Raw genomic sequence first — 23,483 nt, 5'->3', positions numbered from 1 at the left:
AATGACTTAAATATTTATAATGCAGTGATTATAATCGAGACGGACGATACCGGCTGGTTTATTAGACCAAAACATAACCATATTTTGTCTACGAGAGCGTGGATTTAAATAATGCTCTAAGAAATAAGAACAATAAATTATACCTTAAAAGATACTATTTAATGTACAAATAGTATTAGGTACAAAGCTTAATAAATAATAGAATACCATGAAAAATTAAAAACCAATAAAATATAATTTTTTATCAATAGTATATAACATTTACATAGGTACATTCGTTATATTTTGCGTTTCATTATAGCATTGAACAGTGGACAATCAGAAACTGTTTAATAATTTCAAATAAAAGACTTCGAAGGTTATCGTCAAGTGTTGTTTTGCATCTTGACAAACTTTGTTCCACACCAACTGAGGTCATAGGAGCGAACATAATACGTCATAAAAATAGAAATATTAGTAATATATTATAATATGTACCTGTTTATTATTTAACTTTTTGTTGTAAGGAATTTAAGCTAAAGTTGTATTACATTTTATTTATTCCTATAAAATACACAAAATACGTGCTTTCGACCGTAAAAATACCAACAAATTAAAAATTAAAGTTTCATTTCTTGATGTTTAAAACGAATTTTGTGTTTGGAAAGCAATGTCTTAGAATATTCAGATAAAATTCAAACAATTGCATTTAAATCCGCGCCCAGTTATGTGTAATGAATAATGATACTTAGTACGCACGCGTACAAGTAATTGACTATACTAAACTCCTTAAAAACGGTCTGTATGAAATGCCCGGTAGCCGATAATAATAATCTTCAAACTATCGAATCAATTTCGAACATTTTCTCCCAAATTAATATTTAAACACTTTTCAATCAGTTCGAACTCCACAATTTTCGAACGATAAACCCTTCGGCATTCACTATGACAGAATATGCAGTCGTATTATTATAATGTTACACTATGCACAAATGCACAATACACATTGAAAACCATCATTCTACGTATTATTGTTCAAGGAGTAGTATAATAATTATTAATCAATTGTATCTGAATTATTTATAAGTACTAGTGATGCAGGTGTGTCATCCAGACATGCTCCGATGCTCATATAAATCGATATAGGTATTTTGATTCGATGTCGATATGAGTACATTAGAATTTATATTTTGATAGAAAATAAATGAAACGATTTAATATAATATTTAATATTTTAGATATCGTTAATTATTATAATATTATTATGCAATACATTTACTTATAGTAACCACATTTTATTTAATATCGTTAATATTATTTGTATGTATATTAGATTATATTAATTTATTATAATGATTATTTTTGTTGTGTAGGTATAAATGTATAACATAAAATAATTCATTTATAAAAAATATTGTATTATGACTTATGAGTGAACCAGTAGTGTATTGGAGGGTATACGCGGGTATACGTCGTATACCCGGATCCCTATTTTTGGATTTATGCGTATACCTTTAAGAAAATTAGTCTTTTATGGGTATACGCACGCTTCTAATTTATCATCAGACAATTTAGTCATATTATCACCAAACAAAAGTAAAAACTTAAAAATAATAATTAAATTTTACCCTACTACGAGTTCTTGCGAAGACGATCGGAAACTGCCGAGCGTAAATACAATCAATGTACAGCGGTTCCCAAACTGTGTACCTACTAAGTTTCAAAAATATATTGTAAACCACTGCTTTATCGTGTATACCTATTACCTACACTGAATCGGTCGCGATTGGAAGAGTTCTTGATATGATACTAGATGGGTAGCAAGCAGCTGGAGAGCTGTCAATGCAGTATGGAAGACATTTCCTGCTCTAAGTAAGCATTTTTATAACTCTTCTATAGATAAAACTAAAGATTCTAAAACAAGAAGTAAATATTTGGGTTTATATAAGAAATTGTGTTCACCTGAATTTTTGTATGATTTATCTTTAATGTGTGACGTGCTTTTAGAACTTTCTAATTTATCTTTGAATCTTCAAAAACAAAAAATAACTCTTATGGAAGCAAATTTAAATATTAAAAAATCAATTAGAATTTTAGAATCTTTTAAAGATAATATAGGAGATCATATGAAAGAAGTTGAAGTGGCAAATAATTAAATGATTTTCAAAAATGTAAAACTAATAAATTATTCAAAAATTGTATCAATTAAAAAAAATCAGTTCATAACTAGTATCTGTAATAATCTAAAAAGTAGATTATTAGAAGATACTAATGACTTAAGTTTAATGAAAGACATCACAGTTCTTGATAAAAGTACTTGGCCAGTTGATATAGACATAAGGTATGGTGAAGAAGAAGTCAAACGTTTCATGTTAAACAAGAATAATGCAATAAACGGATTGAGAGTATACATTGATGAAGATAAATACCCTCAAGATGTATTTCCAGAGTTGAATAACTGTATTAAAACTTTTCCTTGCTCAACTGCAGAATGCAAACGTGGTTTCAGTGTTTTAAATTTAATTTGCACAGATCTTAGGTCTACATTAAGCAAAACTAATATTTCAAATTTGATGTTGATAAATATAAATGGACCCCCACTTAAGTTATGGAGCCCTGAGTCCTATGTTAAAAGTTGGTTAGTTCAACATAGATCAGCAGATGACCCCAGAACAAAAAAAACTACAAAGAAAGAAGAAGATACAGATGTTTATAAAAGAAGTTTATGGACAATTGTTAATTCTTTAAAATGATTTATATAATAATATTTAAATTTTGATATGTTATTAACATAGTTGTTTATTGTTTTATATACATAACATATAAGTATTTTACTGTACAATTTTTTTAAAGTTTGATAATAAAAAATTGTATTATTTATGATATATATGAATTGAATCAATTAAAAAAAAAAAAGGTGGATAAGTGGATGTCGCTCTGCTGTACAGTAGGTTACAAGTGGGTCACTGTAATGGATGGTGTTAAATTTGAATTCAATGATATAATATCATTGTATAAGAAAAACGATTCTGAGCGAAAACGGTCAGTCAGCCTATGATTTTACCAAGTATATTTGATGATATTATTGTGAATAAAGTAATTTATATATAACCTATTTACGTGGAGCCTTGTTTTAAATTTTCAATCCTTAGCCATAAAAGTTAAAAATTTATAAATTTTTAACTACAAAATAATTAATAAATTATAAATTTGATAAATGTTGTCAAAATTTGAACTTTAAATGCTTATAAAAAAAAATTGTGCCTATGTATTTTTAATATTTTTCAACTGCTATTAGAACGATATATCAGGAGCCTTATATTAAATTTTCACGCTTTTTTACCCAACAAATAAAAATTTATTGATATTTATAGAAAAAAAACTAAAAAAATTGAAAACTGACAATGTCCGTAAACAGCTCAAAAAGAGTCAAAATATTTTCAACATTTTATGGTGTATAGAAAATGCTAATATAAACATTCAGTGAAATTTTCAAGTATCTACAGTCATTCGTTTTTTAATTACAATAAAATAAGAAAATTGTTACATGAGAAATCGAGTAAATATCAAATGTTGTAAAAAAATAAATTTCAGACGCTCATAAAAATTTAATTTAAGTTTCTTCTAGACATTTTTTTTTTTGATAAAGGTAGACAAACTTATGAGTAATCTTATATTACATTTTCAAATCTTAGATTTAAAAAGAAAAATTTTTATGAATTCTCAACTCAAAATAATTTGCTTTCGTTTATCTGGTTGGGGTCCAAAGGTTAGGTTATCCGAGACCTAATTGGCCCAACCAGCTTTTCGTGCAAGTCCTCTACAGCCCACCTTAAAATTCAAACAGACAGCCCAGACAATTACAGGAAACTAATCCGACTCCTTAAAGACATTAATGCCCAATATCACACATACCAACTCCACTCGGAAAAATCCTTAAGAATAGTAGTCAAAAATCTTCATCCAACTACCCCAGTTGAAGACATCGCTGCTGCAATCGAAGAAATTGGCCACTCAGTCAAAAATGTAATAAACATCAGGCACCATCAAACAAAATCACCACTCCCAATGTTCTTTGTTGATCTAAACCCTCAAGAAAGCGACAACGATATTTTCTCCATCACTGCCTTACTACATACAAAAGTCAAAATAGAAGAACCACATAACAAACGAGAAATACCGCAATGCCTTAACTGCCAGTCCTATGGCCACACCCGAACCTACTGCGCTTACCCCCCTAAATGCGTCAAATGCGGTGACTGCCACCCAACATCATCATGTATAAAACCTCCAGAGCTCCCTGCAAAATGTGCCCTCTGTTCAGGCCCTCATCCAGCAAACTATAAGGGTTGTCTCATCTTCAAACAACTCAGGCAGAAGCGTCCAAACTTCTCGAGTAAAACCGCCAACATCTCAAGTAAAACTACCAACATCTCAAGCTACAACTCTCAACCACAGCCACCCTACACCTCCAGCAGTCCAGAACACCAATCTCAACTTAATGAAAACTCCTCAGCGCACCCACGTACGTATGCAAACGCGACTAAGGGTCCCCCTCCCAACAACCATTCCAACTCAACTGATAATGAGACCTCTCTCACCAAATTTCTTGATGAATTTAAATCAATCATAAATCCCCTATTATCCCTCCTTACCCAAGTCCTCACAAACCTCATAAATAATATAAACAAACAAAATGCAAACCAATAATTTTACGTCCAACTCTCTCCTTATCTTAACCTGGAACTCTAATGGCCTAATTAACCGTAGAAACGAACTACTGGCCACCCTCCAAAACAATAGAATTGATATTGCACTTATTTCAGAAACACACCTAACCAACACCACACAAATAAACCTACCGGGTTACCACATTATTAAATCGAACCACCCAGATGGCACAGCCCATGCTGGCGCTGCTATTTTTATAAGAACCTCGCTATTATTCTACCCTCTTCCTCAGTACCAAACAGCCCATATACAAGCCTGCGGAATTGCTCTAATATTAAACAATATTCCAATTAATATCTATGCCATATACAGCCCGCCCCGTCATTCCATAACACCAACTCTCTTCCAGCACTTCTTTAATACCCTAGGCTAAAGATTTATAATCGGAGGCGATCTAAACGCGAAAAACATACAATGGGGCTGTCGCACTAATAACCCTCGCGGTAACACCCTACATAACCTATCGCAACAAAATAATTACAAAATTCACGCTCCTCCTTCTCCAACCTATTGGCCCACATCCCTAAGAAAAAGACCAGACATTCTAGATATATTTGTCACGAAAATCCCAAACAGCCTTCACAATACATTAATCAACCTCGATGATCTATGCTCTGATCACTCGGCAGTCCTTCTCACAATAGACACCGCTGCCTCTAAAAAGCCGAACAAACCTAGTCTCACTCAAGGTCGTATGGACTGGGAAGCCTTCAGAACCCAACTCGTTAACCGTATAGATCTCAAAACTAGACTAAAATCAACTCAAGACATAGACGACGCTGTTCACACCCTCACAACATCAATTCAACAAGCAGCTTGGTCCTCCTCCACTATTCCTAACCCACTTAACAAACCCACCTCTGATCTTCCACATTTTGTCAGAACTCTAATTTCGGAAAAAAGAAAAGCACGCGCTGTTTGGCAAAGAACTAAATATCCCTCTGACAAACGACTATTTAATCACCTCACCAATAAACTCAAAAGAATCCTAGCTAAAATCAAATCCGACAACTTAACAAACCATCTCGCATCCCTTTCCACCACCGACAATTCTCTTTGGCAAAACACCAGAAAAATTCTCCGCTCTCAACCACCAGTACCCCCTCTGAGAAACCCTGACGGCACATGGCTTATCACTGACTCAGAAAAAGCTAATGTTTTTCGTCATCACCTACACACAACGTTCCAGCCACATATTGACATCATACCCCGTAACAAAATAGTTGAAGTCGACCACTTCCTATCCAGTCCACTACCTATGACCCTTCCGCCAAAACATATCAGACCCAGTGAAGTCGAATTTATAATCAATAAATCTGCGCGTCATAAAACCCCAGGTTACGACCTCATTACATCAGAAGTCGCCTCCCAACTTCCCAGAAAAGCCATCTTATCACTCACGCACATTTACAACTCCATGCTCAGACTCTCATACTTTCCTCTACTCTGGAAATTCTCGATCATAATTATGATACTCAAACCCGGGAAACCCGCTGACTCTCCCAGCTCATACAGACCAATAAGCCTTCTACCTTTCTTCTCCAAAGTATTTGAAAAACTCACACTTAAACGCCTACTCCCAATCATTGACAGAAACCTCCCAGACAATCAATTTGGTTTTCGTAATAACCACTCCACCATACACCAGGTTCATCGTATAGTTGACAAAATTTCATATTCCCTTGAAAAGAAACTAATCTGCACAGGCGTCTTCTTAGACGTAGCACAAGCGTTTTACAAGGTTTGGCATCTCGGCCTCCTCTTCAAATTAAAATCAATATTTCCTCCCAGTATCTACTTAATCTTCAAGTCCTATCTAGAACACAGGCACTTCTCTGTACGATATGGCTCAGCCCTATCTGACATATCATCAATTAGAGCTGGAGTACCGCAAGGAGCTGTAGCGGCACCTCTTCTATTCAACCTGTACACATCAGACCAACCCACTACCAACCTCACCACCACCGGTGACTTTGCCGATGATAAAGTCATCCTGGCTCTTCACCATGACCCTCACGAGGCGTCCAGCAGAATCCAAACCCACCTTGACATCCTCTCGACATGGTACAAAGAATGGGGGCTCAAACTCAATGAATCCAAATCCATCCACTGCACATTCACTCTCAGACCAATAAGCTGCCCCCCTATCACACTTAACAACCAACCTCTCCCGACCGCTCAAAATGTCCGTTACCTAGGCTTATGCCTAGATCATCGACTCACGTGGGCTACCCACATACGTAACAAACGACTTGTACTAAATAATCGTCAAAGACAACTTCGCCTCCTCCTATCATCCAAACATCTCTCACTACACAAAGTACTCCTCAAACCTATCTGGTCTTACGGAATCCAACTCTGGGGTTCAGCCAAAGACTCCAATATAAATCGAATCCAAACATTCCAATCCAAATGCCTTAGGCAGATAACTAAAGCCCCTTTTTATGTTACAAACGATACCCTCCACAGGGACCTCCTCATTCCGACAGTAAAAAATGTTGCCAAAACCCTATATAAACGTTTCCACCTTAAACTTTCAAATCACCGAAACCCTCTCATCCAAAACCTATCCTCCCGAACAATCCCGGGCGACCCTGGCCGACGTTTAAAGCGTAGCTGGTGCCGTGACCTACTAGTCGACTAGTCCACCATCCCGTTATGAAGTGCTATTAATGAATAGCTTCTTCTTCAAGCCAACCATGACCAATGCCCTATAATTGTATTACCCCTCCATTGTGCTTATTGTAATTTTATTTTTATACAGATTGTGCAAATAAAAACAAATATGACTAAAAAAAAAAAAAATAATTTGCTATTTTTCGTGATTTTTCCGTATTTTGTCAAAATTTGAACTTTAAATGCTTATAAATAAAAACTGTGACTAAGGATTTTTAATTTTTTTCATCTGCCTTTGAAACAATAACCTAGGAGCCTTCTATTAAATTTTCAAGCTTTTTTACTCAACAGATAAAATTTTATTGATATTTATAGAAAAAAAAACTAAAAAAATTGAAAACTGACAATGGCCGTAAACAGCTCAAAAAGAGTCAAAATATTTTGTAAATTTTATGGTGTATAGAAAATGCTAATATAAACATTCAGTCAAAATTTCATGTCCCTACGGTCATTTGTTTTAGAGTTACACCAAAAACCAAAATCGATTTTCTCGAAAACAGATTTTGCGTAAAAATTCCCGTTTTTCCTTAATTTTTCTTTTGTTTTTCACGTCGCTTGTGAAAACTACTGGGAAATTTTTACTTTTGACCCCCCAAAGTACCAACTAGATTCACTTTCCTATCAGAAAAGTTACTATTGAAGAAAATCCAAGCACTTTTACTGTCCTAAAAGGTGATGACAGACACAAAAATAAAAAAAAAAAATAAAAAAATAAAAAAATAAAAAAATAAAAAAAAAAACACACATCATTGTAGAATCAATACATTCATCGCTTCGCTCAGAATCTAATAGGTAATACATTGATACTTGGTACATATTACACACAGTGGAGTATCTGAGTATATATGAATTAATTTTATAGTTGGGGGTGAATATAGGGTGAACTGGCGGGCGTATATAGGGGGGTATATACGCCACTGCATATACATATACACATGAAGAGTAAGTGTTTGTAATAAAGTAATACAAGATTATTAAATACTAAGTGTAATGATTTTTCGAGCGGAGCGAGAAAATTTTTAAGGTAGGTATATCGTATATATAGGTATATTCAACTACTTTTAGGTGCGTATACCCATAAATTTATTTACCAATACACCACTGGAGTGAACCAAAACCATAAAAATTAACGCATTTCTGATACAATATATTTTATATTTTTACTCCATATTGCGAAATTATGATATTGATATATATGAAAAGTTATCAATATTAAAATATTATTCCCAGCTTTGAAGTAAGTACCTTGTGTTGTAAAAAAATTTATAACTTTTATTGGTATCAAATGCTTTTATTAATACTTGTGTTATTAAGTATTTAAACTGTATTTATTTGTATTTTAATTGTCATATTTCTGATATTCCACCAGTTTTTTTTTTTAAATATTTGTTGTGAGTTGTGATCATGACATTATTCGACAGCAGTTAGGGTGAACAAACATCTATTTTCGTGTCAGTAAACATTTTTTATAAACTGTCAAAAAAACCTTGAAATATTGATCTGATAGGTACTAAACATCATTTATAACTTATTATAGGTACCTATAATATGATGCAATAATAAAAATTAACTATTTTCGGGGAAAATGAACCTTTGTCAGTATGGCCATATTGGAAAAAATTGCTATATAACATGTTTCACAAGAATTAAATTAAAATAACAATTATATTATTATTGTCATGACAAATAGACAATAATTGTCTTGGATTAGCTTTTGTAGCGTAATATTATATTATATAATAAAAATGAATTGCTGTTCGTTAGTCTCGCTAAAACTCGAGAACGGCCGGTCCGGTTTGAATGAATTTTTTTGTATGCGCTTGGGTGACGCCTCGGATGGTTTAGATTCTCAAATCATCCCCCTAGGTCCAACCAAGGGATGTGCTCAAACGGGGATTTAGAGATTTGCGATGGAAATTTTTGTTTATAAATGGTTGCCATGGGTTTTAAAGCTATTATAATAATTATTATTGGTTGCCGTGAAATCAGTGTATTAATTCAATGCATTTAATTTTTTTGTACGCTGTGTTTTGATGTTATATCCACCGTAGATAGAATTAAGTAAAAACGACAAACTTGGTATAACTTTGATACTTTAGAGTTAAATCATACACTTACAGCACGGGGTCCGCGATCTACCGCAGGTAGATTGCCTACCTGATAATATACTGCTGCGAATAAGAATTTTTATTCCGGGCAACAGAAAAGCTAAGATGAATCTAAAACATCATACACCGAATATTAAATAAAGCATTGAACAAAGTTTGAGTCTACAGTTTGTACATTTAGCGGGTAACGAAGTGCACGGGATCAGCTAGTATTATATATAATAACCACATATTGACCTAATATATAATAATACATTATATATAACTGTCCGTTGCACATGGTGTCGGTATTTAATATTTAATTCATTTTTTGATATAATATTGGCATATTATGTATTATATTATACATTTTAATAGCGAATATAATTGACACACATTGACACACCTTGTCCGATGGTCAGTGGTGAAACTATAAAGGTACAATATAATTGTACGGGAAGTTGAATATTGTATTATGTGAGTCCAGAGTCGTCGGGGACCCAGATAGGTATTAGATAAACCATAACCGCATTAGACTACAATCTTAAAAAGACCGGTGATCTATATAAGGCGATTTTGATTCATCGTTTTCCGTATGACCGTACAAGGCACTATCGTTCGTATTCCGTCGATTTTTACTAGCACAAAATAGTTCAAAGCATACAATATTCATCCCATTTGTTTGTTTTCCATTTATTGGCAGATTCGCGTTGCAGATAATATTTTATATTATTCAACAACGTTCGGCGGCACGCACGTATTTCCCTAAGGACCATCGAATCGCAGTCCACCGCTGCAGTGTTCCAAAAATTTTGAATTATCCCAAGCTCTTACTATACTAGGTACGCAGTCATTAGCGCCACAACAGAGGCATCGTCGAATCTAGAGGTTACGGTTGTTATTCATTAACTGCGGAAATATTCAGTACTAATAGTAGGTACATGTTTATAAAGTGATAAAATATAATGACTCTAAAAGGCTAATCAAATAATGTATCGACAAAGACGATTTAAAGACGATCGAGGAAATAGTATCATCGCGTGTTTAATGAGATTAAGAAAAATAATAACATTTTAAATACAATGCGATATCGCTATAACTAGGGGATGGACTTATATGCCCTGAAAAATACCAAAAATGCACTAATAAAGAGCATTGAACCGCAATAGTGTCATTAAAAATGACCTAAAAATTGTTTTAACGATTCTTGAGCAAACGAAAATACGAACTAAACAAAAATATAAACGCGATTACGATGTAACACTAACGACCAATATTAGTTGTTAGTTGTTACTGGTTTGAGTCCCGGACGCATAACAGCTGTAAATCGCAATGTAGATAGATAAAGATGTTATCGATGTATCTAAACCATAAACAGTAGGTTAAACATTTCTGGAGCTAATATTTTGAAATTTTGAATTATCAATTAAGTTAAATTTTAACAATTATATGCACTAAAAATTAACAAAGTTACTCACAATAATTATAAAAAATTCCCTAAAAACGCAAAAATTGCTAAAAAAAAAACCAATAAATGCAAAATAATAGTTACGTTTTCAACTGTTTGATGTATGAAACGGATTTTGTACTTGAAAATCATTATCAGGGACTTTCCAAAAAATATTGCATTTTGCATTCAAATCTGTGCCTTAACTATAATAATGTACTTTTGCTTTTGCACCCTATGACGTATGCTGACGCGTTGTTAATACTTAATTGTTATATCGTTCTTTTTATATAACTTGACTGATATCATTGTTCCGTCCTTTCCTTACCTATACTCATGTCTCCCGGCTGCCAGCGCCCAATCAAGCCATTTCAATAACACAATACGGCATTACTATTTATTTTTCATTTACTATAAGTATATTACAGGAATTTTTGAGGGGGAGAGGAAAACATTTTTATGTACATAAAATATATGGAAATATTACCCATCTGCAAAATAAAAAAAATTAATCCATACTAGGTATTCCCAAATTAAGACGAATTAGCCAACGAGCCAATTATTTTACGTTAATATTCCCGGTTTTCCGTAATTTGTGCGTTTCCAAGTCACTTTTTTAAGAACTGGGCATTTTTCACCTTCTATTCTTCCTTTACCCCAAAGGTACTAACTCGATGGAATTTGTTACCAGAAACCTCGTTCGAGGATCAGAGCTTTTTTTCTACTATAAAAAGTGTAAAAAATTTATAATATGATATGAATATTTAAAAAATCACACCCACGCCATTGTAAAACCCAAAACATTCATCGCTCCGTTCAGAACCTAAAATAATATATTCTCTTCCGGACAAAATATTATTATATAGTTTTGACTTTTAAACTCGGTTGAACGTATAATATATTGTTATGTAACGCGTTTTATTGTTTTCAGAATAATATTATCAATTAATGATTACAATAATATATCGTACCTAACAATGCTTGTGCAGTCACCAGTCCTAAATCAATAGTTGATAATGATTAACATTTAAACGAACAGTTTATGCCGAAAACGTAATATTATTTTACGGTCATATCGCGCGTGTGTCGACGGAGTGGTGGGAGAGGAAACCATAGTGATGGAGCGATGCGGATTGAGCGAGAAAGAGCGAGCGAGAAACATGACAGGGTGGGAGCGAATGGAACAGCCGTCGTCCTCGGCGTACGATCGAGAGCGCGCGCGCGCTAGTACACGTTGTTCCGGTTTCGGGTGCGTTCGCTGTGTGTACCTCTTGCCTGACCAGACGGTAAAGACGTAATATTTAAAAAAAATAATTCAAAGCGTAAACAAATACGCGTATCTTTCGTACCGGCGACGGGCTGTCTCTCTTTCCATCAATCAATCTCTCTCACTGTCTCCCTCGCCCAACAAACATAGTAGGACAAACCATCGTATACACACGCGACGGCGACGACTATGCGATCGCTGCACGCCGTCCCGGCGCACCCACAGCAGAAGATCGTCCCGTCGTGACCGAGCGCACGCGTACATAATATTATTATAACGATATAGGCCGTCGCCGACACAACACGCCGCCGCCGTCCCGAGGGTTGACCGCCGCCGCAGAAAACCGGGAAAACCCGCCGCCGCCGTCCCAGATGCGTCCCTCCGTGGTGTCACTCGGCCGACCGCCGTCGGTCCTGCTGCTGCTGGCCGCCGCGCTGCTCCCGAACGCCGTCCTGTCCGTAGAGTCGTCCACCGATTCGAAACGTGAGTATTTGGGCCTTTATCGATTACCTATAACGATAAAGAATAACGAAATAATTGTGAATTTGTTATTACAAGTCTACGCCCTACGGCGAAATTCGAAGTGAAATTGTAGGTAGCTGTAACGTTTTTCAGATAGAAATTTTTATCGAACTCGAAGTATCGAAAGATATTTTGCTTTAATTTTTTTAACACGACGTGTCTCCCACGTGCATAATATTATGTTCACAGGAGTATTAAACGTATTTACAAGACCAAAATCATATTTTTACTAATTAATACATTTTTAATGTGCAAGTAACGTACTAACGTACCTACCTACGGTTTGTAATTTAATTTCTTCAATTCAAAATTATTAGGGAGTAGCTGTGGTTGTTTATTATGAATATGAAAAATTTATGAAATTGAAATCATCAGCTTATAGAAGACAAGTATAATAATCACGCAAGTTTAAAAGAAAAACAACGTGATGAATTTTTTATAAATTAATATTATATTTTATATTCGTTTTATAATACATAAAATATAAATAAAAAATGAGATACAATATAATATTATGTAGTTTTAACTTTAAAGCTTGAATTTTTTGATTAAAATTCCATGGGGTTTTAATAACGTGACCCGATGACTGATAAATATTGAAATAATGTCATTATAGATTTTGTAAAAATGTAAAAACTATTATTATAGGTACGCCCCCGCAAAAAAAACACTGTTTTAATACTTAAAAACTTATTTTATTAGACATTTTATTTATCTTGTACACTCGTCCCGAAAATCAAGCCGTTTTTCAACTGCAATACACGTAATAATACTGTATTTAATATTTATTATATCTTTTTAATATAATATGGTCAACAGTTTTATTTTTTACCATCGTTAATGTCACCATATTTTGTCGGCACGGCGTCCGTTGACTTTGTGCACACTATTATTATTATACAATCTGCTGGCTTTATCCTAACAATTTTTCCCCATTGCCCAAAGTGGGGTGTGACTCGTCATACGTCTGGTATAATATAACAATAACATGCTTTTGTGCCCTTTGGTGGGCGAGGAGGCGGATTAGAGGCGATTTAAGATGGACAATATATATTTTTTTATTATTTTGATATTCTTTACAGGTTATTATTATTATTATAATATGTATAATATTTTAATGTCGTGGGATTATAATAGGAGAAAATCGCAGGAATTGAAAAGAATATAAATCTATTATCTATTATAATATAACATTATTTTATTCAAACTGTCTAAATTCGTCACACGAAGGACCGAGCACTTAAGGACCGATTATAATAATGTAAAATAGGTAGGAGTTTAGGATTTTTTGGTAAATCACTCGTTTTATGAGACTGCAGCCCTCTCCGAAATTTCGGGAAAATTTAAAAATGTCTTGTGAATGTATTACTGCATTACAATTGTAAATTATATGAAGGTTGCTGTGAAAGTCTAAATTAAAGCCCACCCACGGCATCAGCATACCAAACTTATGAGTAAGGCTATGAATTTATTGAACTATAAATCCTGTAAAATGCATTAAAAAGTTTTATTAAAAAGTAAAAACTATGTAGATGCGCGTAAAAAGGTTTTATTGGCGGAAATTGTTATAGAAAAAGAAAAAGAAAAAATTAAACAATGTCAAATTATGCTAAGTAAAAGTGTCAACATTTGTTTCGTTGGTATAATTTAATTCAAACCATATTATGTGCCTACTGTCAGGTAATAGCTATGTTTTAGGTAATGAGCTAGAAATAATAGATTTTCCATCAAATTCCATCCTGCAGTTTATGAGAGACACTTGTTAAGCCTCCTCTGTGCGACAAATTGTCAGACCCACCCTCCATCCCCTACCCTTCCATAAATAGTCATGGCTACGCCATTGGTCAACTACGGTGCAGGTGATATCTATTGGAGTTTCCAAAATAATATAAATAGCTGGTACCTATGTATATATTTTATAGGCCACCATAATAACGACGGCGTTGTTTTCTGTACCAAACGAACCGAATGTCGAGTGAGTCGTTCTGTGCCAAACCATTAATGTCGAAAAACTCGTCGTCAAATGTCCTTAATATATTATCGTATTATACTATTGCCATATTTTAATAGTAATAACTATCGTTTGTCGTATAATAATGATCGACTTCCATGTCGTGCCGCGGAAAGGCCGAAACGTGTAAACAATATAATCTTATTAATTATAGGCAATTTTTACGACGATATTATGTTTCCGATATTATTGTAATAAGCGTCGGAGATGCGAATAATGACTGGCTATAAAACAACTAAAAAAATATTGTCGTGGGTCGTAATGGCGATTGGACACGAAAGCTATAAACCAGCAACATTACCTACACGAGTCCGATCCGTGTGGCTCCGTATTGGACACGGTCGTTGTTAGTATACATTATAATATTACGGACGCGTTGATAAGATTTTATAAGACCTTTTTTCCATCAATGCCCGTTTCCACCAAAAGTGTACCTTTTCCTATTCCACCGGTTCAACTCGTTTCCACCCAAACAATTTACATACTATGAAAAGCTGTGGTACATAGTAATAAGGGACGCTTATTTAAAATAAGTACCATAACATGGATATTGTATAATATGATATTGAAAAACAGTGTATTATAAATTATAATTAAACAATTTTTATACAACTATTATATTATAAATATAACTAAGCAACAACGATTACTTTATTACCGGTACGGCGATACAGAAGTTGTGTGTAAGTCGAGTACAACATCTAATATAGAAATTAAAAAAAAATTAAAAAAGTAAATAATAGTATTTTTTTTTTTTAAATACGACAATAATAATTATATAACATTTATTTTTATTATATTTATACAATATATTATAAAATGTGTTGTCTTAATAGGTATGTAAGCGATAAATTAACGACTTTGATACCGGTACAGCCGAGTTAAACTATTATTGCTATAAACATAATTGTATTAAAATGTATAATATTATTCTGTTTTTCGATATTTTATAGTGTTTTGAAATATAAACCTACGGCTTTTAATAATACATAATATAAAATATATTGGTTTGTTGATATTTGATAGTCGAAATGTCGCGGAAACGAGAATTGTGAAAAAGGAAGGGTACACTTTTGGTTTAAAAAAAAAGGGTAAGTATAGGTACTTTTGTTGGGAACGTGTTACGCCAGCTATCCCTAGGTACATTTAAATATATTTAAAGGTACTATTCCACTATGATATAAAGTGACCTATAATGGCCCGGGATAGGATTTCTTGTTATTCACCAAATTAAAATATAGTATATTGTTTAGGCAAAACGATTTCACTAGTCATTATAATATTAATAACCACCTAGAAGTCGAATAATTTTGTATAATATAATATAATATATTATGGTAACGCGTTAACCACATGGTTGTCCGCGGTAAACGGTGCCACTGTAGAGTAATAAACCAGTATTTACAGTGGTGCTTCGGTATATCACAAATAATAATAATTGTTTTGCACAGAGTTTCTGTTGTATAGCCGTGCAAAAAAATAATACCTAAGTGTTATAGTTCGGCCCTTATAATTCCGCGTCATGAACACGTTGGGCAATATAACCCGTCATCCGAAACCGACGAATAGTCATATTAGATTTTATTATTATTATTATTATTATTATTATACTGCAGTGGTTTCACTAATGATTTTATCCAATTACGATGCAAATATATAAAAATATAATTATATAACGTCGACCAAAAAAAAAAAAAAAACCATTGAAAACGGTGATAAGTCGTTGTTCGTGTTCATATGGCGAATATTATTGTTGAGCATTTCCATCGCGTTTGTATTATAATGTTATAAGGCTGAGAATATAGTAATTATGATGCATGAACTAATTAATGCCGCGTAAAATGCATTTAAAATCACAAACAGCTTACGAATAAAAGCGTTAAACACTGCAAAAAGTGTGCTTTATACTTCTCATTTAAACAGTTGTTTGCATAAAATATATCAAAGATGGACTAATTAGATATCTACAAGTGCATCTATAGAAATCAAAGTGAAAAATGTCTCGATCAATTAAAAATTATAATATTATAATATACTTTATGTACTAAGAACACAACTATTATAAATGAAAATTACAACGAAGAAAAAAATGCATTTATCTTACACATTTACAGCCCTCGTAAACTTGTGCAACGACGTACATTTATAAATTATGTGCTTATATAATGTATAACCAGTGGCGTACTTACCAAGGTTTTCGTGGATTTGTACATGGACAATTTTTTCTAAAATTCATTTTATTTTTAAGCCACAGTAGTCAACAGTTTTTATATTTACCCCCACCCTTAATGTATGGTTAAGTAAGCCACTTACTGTATAATATGATATTCATAGAATATTATGATATGTCTGGCCCGCTGCACTATAACGATCTACATCAGCGGTTCTAAAGCGGTGGTACGTGTAGGTACCACTGGCGGTACGCGGAAGGTCACGTGGTATAATATTTTTACTACATATTATAATATTTGCAGTGGATCTAATATTATTTATATTTTGTCAAAATGCTGTTAAATGTAAATTATTATTGTTATGAATGTATTGGAACGTTGAGCATATATAGTATTATTTTAGTTATTTACCGAGTATGCAGTTCAATAAACATCGTTCATCAATGATTCGTAATACACACGACTGATAAAAAAATTGCAGAACTACTGATCTATATAATAATATATAGGTGTGACATGAGCGTATTTTTCACACAAGTGGCGAATTCTAACCCTCGGTAAAAAATATGCGGCACACGATGGCTACAGGTATATTGGTATACCTAATATTGATATCGGAACGGACGCCACGGCTTACCGTGAAACCGGAGGTAATGACCTACACGATTGTGTGTGTTTCCAATTGAAAGTCTGGTCGTTCGTACAATAATAAATAATAATACACCTGTATAATATTATATTATGCCTGCAACAACACGCACGGCTCGAATCGCGCATGAAATTAACACCCTCTACAGCGACGCACACGCCGTAGACAATGACCGATGAGAGACCAGCCATGCAATTTCCTTTGTATATTTTGATAACGTGTATTATTTCAATACAACGTAACATTATAATTATTATTATCAGACGTAGCTATTATCACATAATATAGCGCCGGCACGGATTAAATAGGAGGGTTAACCCGTGTGTTATCTGCGACAGGACTTGAGGGTATGGATAAATTATATTATAAGAGGATGTCGCCAACTATTATAGTACCATGTTTTATCTTTATTCTAATGCCTACTGATAACTATGGAACATTTGCGTTCAACAAAATAAATCGTTTTGTGTCGTATATATAGCTTTGTCAATATTATAGCGAATTGACCTAAACCATAAACTTCGAAGGAACGTTGTCTTTGTCTGTACAATGGCTTTTATACGACAATTTCATTTTTTTACGCAAATCATGAGTTGCCTATAGTTCTATTAAATATTGCAACTCAACGTCACTGAAACATCGTAAAAAAGTCAACGTACAAAGACACTTATAACGTTCTTAAAATTTTAAGTTTGATGCGTAAATAGATCATTCTAATATTAAATCCAATAACAAGACAATATTTTGTTTCTGCAAAATTGTTTATGTTTTGCGTGGGCCAGAGATATACTGAAAACAAATAGTGCGCCGACATCATCTTAAGTAATTTATGTTATACCTAGGTAGTGAATATTATTAGTCTGAGTGTGTAGTGTTATTGAGTGATCAATATAATATGATAATATAATAATATGATAATGCAATGTATAAATCTGCGGGCTGTGCTTTCGCAGCCTTGGGAACCACAAAAAAGAAAATAATAGGTAAATAAACATCATGTAGGTAATTTTAAACTTCAAAGTTCAATTACCTATACATATCAATATAATATGTTAAGTTTTGTATAGGTACAAATTATTCATTGTTTTTACCTATATCGACAAAATGAGAATACAGTAGGTACCTAATTAAATATGTTTTTTGAAAACTTATTTAATTTTACCAAACAAAAAAAGAAACAAAAATAGAGACAATGGATGAAACACTTCTTAAAATATATAATTTCTAGCTTAATAATATTCTGAATAGGAGGAATATTTCAACAATTTATTAATTCCATTAAAATGTATGAAAAAAAAATTAAAATAATTTAGTTGCTCTACCTTCAGGGTAAGTTTATCTTTTAATTATTATTCTGTTGAATCTAAATCGTTTTTCAGAATTAAAATTGGACCACGTTAACGTTTCGATAGTAGAGAAGTAAGTTTTATTTTTATTTTTAATATACCTAATATATTAGGTACATTAAAACAATTTGTAATTAAAGTAAACCTACCTATATATAAAATTTGAACGCGATACCTACTTCTATTTAATCGAACGCATTATGTGGTTCTCAATATTTTAAAATTCCTGTTAGTAACTATTACTTATACAAATTTTGAAATTTCCATGTACCACATCGTCCACATGCAAGAAGAATAATTATAACAATATTTAATAATATTTCTAATTTTTTTTTGAAATTTGTGTATCGGTCGAGAATTACTGGTTATGGACGGGGTTTTTCAGAGAGTATATGTTTTAAAATATCGAAACATTAAGTAATAATATTTTCATAATGTTTTCCTTAAATCAAACTTTTTTCACGGGTCAGGCAGCGCGTTCCGAGTGCTGCTTCTCACTGCGATGTGTTCGTCTCGCATGCCATACACACGATACGAGTGCACGCGGCGTCCAACTAAAAGGACTTTAACGGTTGTCTTTTCTCGTTAGGTATAGGTACCTTTGTATATATATATATATGCATCGCCTTACGCTATACATTATTATAATATATAATATCGTGTATACGCCGACCGGCTACGACGCGATTGTGTTGGAAACAATGTCCACAGCGCAACGCAGATAATACCTATATATAATATAATATATTATATTATTATTATTATATATATATATGAGCGTCTAATAATATTATTACTTTATAATGGCATTGTATCTGTACGGCGGGGCCAAGGAGCACGTCCGCCCCCGGCGCGCACTATTCGATTTACCTACGTGTACGAGATAACAAGATATATATTACTATTATATGGGTACAATATAATATTATGTTATCGTCAAGCATAAAATTATTTTTTGTGCGGTGGCGTTAACGATTTTCGTCTGATGCAGTAACACATTTTTTTTTTTTATGGTACCTACCCATATTTAATATAATTTGTAGCGGGGGCGTATTTGGGATGTACAGACAGAACGTCGAGTCTTATCAGCCCCCTCGCAACATAAAAACTAGCGTCATCATTATTCCATAACTACCTATTCTTGTAAATATTAACAGCGCCGCAGTTTCACCGAAATTCCACTGAAAACGGTTTAATGTATGCAATAATATATTATATTATGCAATTTTATCGAAAATTTGAAAAAATTATACTTTTATATACCTAGGTACCAATGCAAATCAGTATAGGTACTATTATTTATTGCAGATGGTGTGGCCGCGTATATTATTATATCTTATAAACACAAATACACAGTGACACTTTTTCGAAAAAACTGAATTTAACTTACTGTAATCCAAATGCCTAACAGTAAAATAAATTACTCTAATCACAATAATATCATAAAATATATCTACTTAGTAATATCAACTAGGCTGTCACCGTTCAGAATCATTTATCATATAATATACAATGGTCAATCATTTTATATCATTGAATTAAATTTTAACACATCCATTACATAGTGACTCTCTAGACGCCTAATGCACAACGTTACCCACTTACCCACTTTTTTAATCTTCCATTTATATATTACATGGGCACATTATCTTAATGAATTGTTCCGTGGGATTGATTCTATAGCTATAATTACGCCACTGAGAGGGGGTGGCCGACTGCGAAGATAATTATTGTGCCAGCCGAACCGATGTAGGTACCTGCGCGACTGCACTTGCAATCATGTGATTGTTGAGCAGCAAAATAATTAAATTGCTCATTAGTTATTTGTCATTACTCATTACTCATTAGGTACTTATATAATGTAAGTAGCGTAGCAACTTCTCTCAGTTGTATAGTATTTGTGAAAAAATAAATTTGTTATAATATGCTTCAGATTTCAACAAAATATATTGTGTATCGTATATTTTTATTTCATTTTTGATATAATATTAATATAAAGATTGGTTACTACAATTGAGTGGATAAAATTCCCTTAAAACATAAAATTAAAACAACCCCCCCCCCACATCACACCTAAAAACATCCAGGCAACGTGGCTGAGTTTTATTAATTTGGTCTCCGGAATGTATGATCCATTTTAAATCCTTTAATTGTCTGGTGTTATATATTGGACAGTATGCCCGCCGTATGAAACATAATTTTAGTGTCGTTCATAATTGATCACATTTCTTAACCTATCTACCTATTTCAGAGGAATTTTTTTTGTGCGTGTCATACCTAAACCGATTAATTTATTGATATCGTTGTAGGTACTCAATGATATACCTATCAAAGTAAGTACTATTATGATATCTGGGGTAAAAAAATATTTGAAAATCATCGTTTGTATAATTATATACATATTGTTATTTTAAGTTTTGAGTTTATATTTTTTCTGCGTGATCCACCGACTACTGCACGAGTTAAAACTCGAAAGCCACTATACAAAGTGTTGTAGTTGTAACTGAGAATAATTATTTGTCTCTGTTCGGTGTCCGGTCCGATCGCCAAAATAAGATAATAAATCATAGTAGATACTTCATAACGATGATGAAAATTAAACGATTTTTCTGCTTTTCTATAAAACAACCGAAATCGAGATTAAAACCTACATTTACGAATCTCCCGTTATAAATTAGTACAATCGTGTCATATACGCACGGATAGAGAGTAAATATTTTTCCACACGGAACGAATTCGTCAGCAGACGATAGGTATATGCAGTTATATTTTAAAATAGGCATGTCGATAATTATCGCGACAGTCACGCGGTTTTCGAAATAAAATTGAAAAAAATAATGTATATAGACATTAACAGTATACGTACCTTTTCGTGTGCTTCCCGCAATGTAGCTATACGTCGTCGACTTTCGCAATTTCGAATAATTTACGTGTGGTAAGTGTGGTAAGTAATTACCCATCGTATATTCCGAAATTCGAATGAATTCTAAACGCGCGTCGTTTCTATATTTTATATATTATTATAGTTTTAGTAGCATGGTGAATTTCTGACCATTGCGAACATAATACTGCATCATAATGCGCATACATCGAGGGTGCTTAAATATTCGACTCATTTTTTGTTCAGCTCAGTGGTTTTATAAAAATATATGTGTTCAAAACGATGGAACTAAAAATTCGTAGATCAACAGGTCTAAAAACCCAAGAGTCCATAGATGGTCTATATGACAAACAAAGGATTATGACGAATGAAATAAAAGCAATACATAATATTGTTATGATTCGCATTTTGAATTTGCTGAAAAATATATTATAATGTTCGAAATAATGTGAGTGTTTGCTGTCAACATTTTACTAATTAATATCGTGTTCTTCGCCGATGTGAACTGAAAACATTAGTTTATATGATGCGTTTTCAAGTCCACATATTATTAATATCATCCCAAGTATAAATACAAAACAATAGGTACATATTATGCTTCGTGGGAGGACTCGCATTAACAAAAACCCAATTCGGCGCCACCTGTCCTGCAGAGTGTCTCTGATCGCTGTAAGTCTGTACATATACGTACCTCTATGATATATTATTATTTTGTTTTTTTTACGTGGTTATAAAAAAAAAGGCTACAGTCGCGTGTTTATAGTTTTATTACCGTCATTATATAGACCGGCGCACAGCATATTTCGTGATACACATACAATGAACTTCTAGACAATAATATAATATAATATTATTATAGGAACGCTTTCACATATTATTTTGTTTACGACGGTCCGACTAACGATGATGACGATAGTGTTATTGCACTTAACTGCATACTTGTTTAAAGTACTTTAAATGTTACACATGTTAAAATATTTATTTTTATAATTTTATACTTGAAAATTCAAAATATATTATTTTTTAAATACCCATACTTTTATGCCAAATTATATGGGCATTCGGCTGTTGACTTTGTCTCCACCATGTTCAATCGTTGTATTATACAAATACTTATACACCATAAAATAAACCAAACCCGAACAAATTCCAGTCCCGAAGACCTGTCATAGATGAGTTGGTATTTAAATATATTTAAAATTGTTCTCGAACACATTTATGGCTTATAAACATATAACTATATTATAAGTACCTACTAGCTATATTACCCGACTTCGATCTATGTTTCTGTCGTATACCGTTTGGTATCAGTTGAGACTTGAGATGTGTAATACAAACATAATATTAATTTAATGATTTTCCACTTCTTAATTCTGGACATATTTTTACCGTAAACACAAAAAACTGGAGACAAATCCGACCTAAATCCAATATTGTTAAGATTGGTATTCGTTTTAATGTGTTTATATCAAAAATATGAAAATAAATCTTTATTATTTATTTGATTTTTAATCACCATTACATGGAGTATTAAATAACGAATTATTGAAGTTTGTTCAATTCATTATTTAATTGGCATTTTTTACCGGCAGCGAAGTGAACGGGGTTAGTAGTATAATATTAGTATAATATCATAAATTAACAATTTAATTTGTATGCTGCATTTCTACAAATAATAATATAATCTGTAACCAATTAAATAAGCAAAATAATATT

At 33.0% G+C, this 23,483-nt stretch overlaps 1 protein-coding gene across 1 annotated transcript in view; it reads left to right on the top strand.

The window, feature by feature from the left end:
• The first annotated feature begins 12,136 nt into the window (after window positions 1-12,136).
• The window catches only part of LOC132934939 (uncharacterized), an 84,571-nt gene continuing 73,224 nt past the window's right edge, over window positions 12,137-23,483 (top strand). Inside the window, exon 1 of the mRNA XM_061001365.1 lies at window positions 12,137-12,670. Coding sequence (XP_060857348.1) covers window positions 12,559-12,670 — 112 coding nt within the window. The 5' untranslated portion in view covers window positions 12,137-12,558. The remainder of the gene's footprint in view (window positions 12,671-23,483) is intronic.

Source organism: Metopolophium dirhodum, chromosome 1 (genome assembly GCF_019925205.1).
Source record: "Metopolophium dirhodum isolate CAU chromosome 1, ASM1992520v1, whole genome shotgun sequence".
Classification (NCBI taxonomy): domain Eukaryota; kingdom Metazoa; phylum Arthropoda; class Insecta; order Hemiptera; family Aphididae; genus Metopolophium; species Metopolophium dirhodum.
The sequence above is the reverse complement of the archived record's forward strand: the minus strand, read 5'-3'. Positions and strand labels throughout refer to the sequence as shown.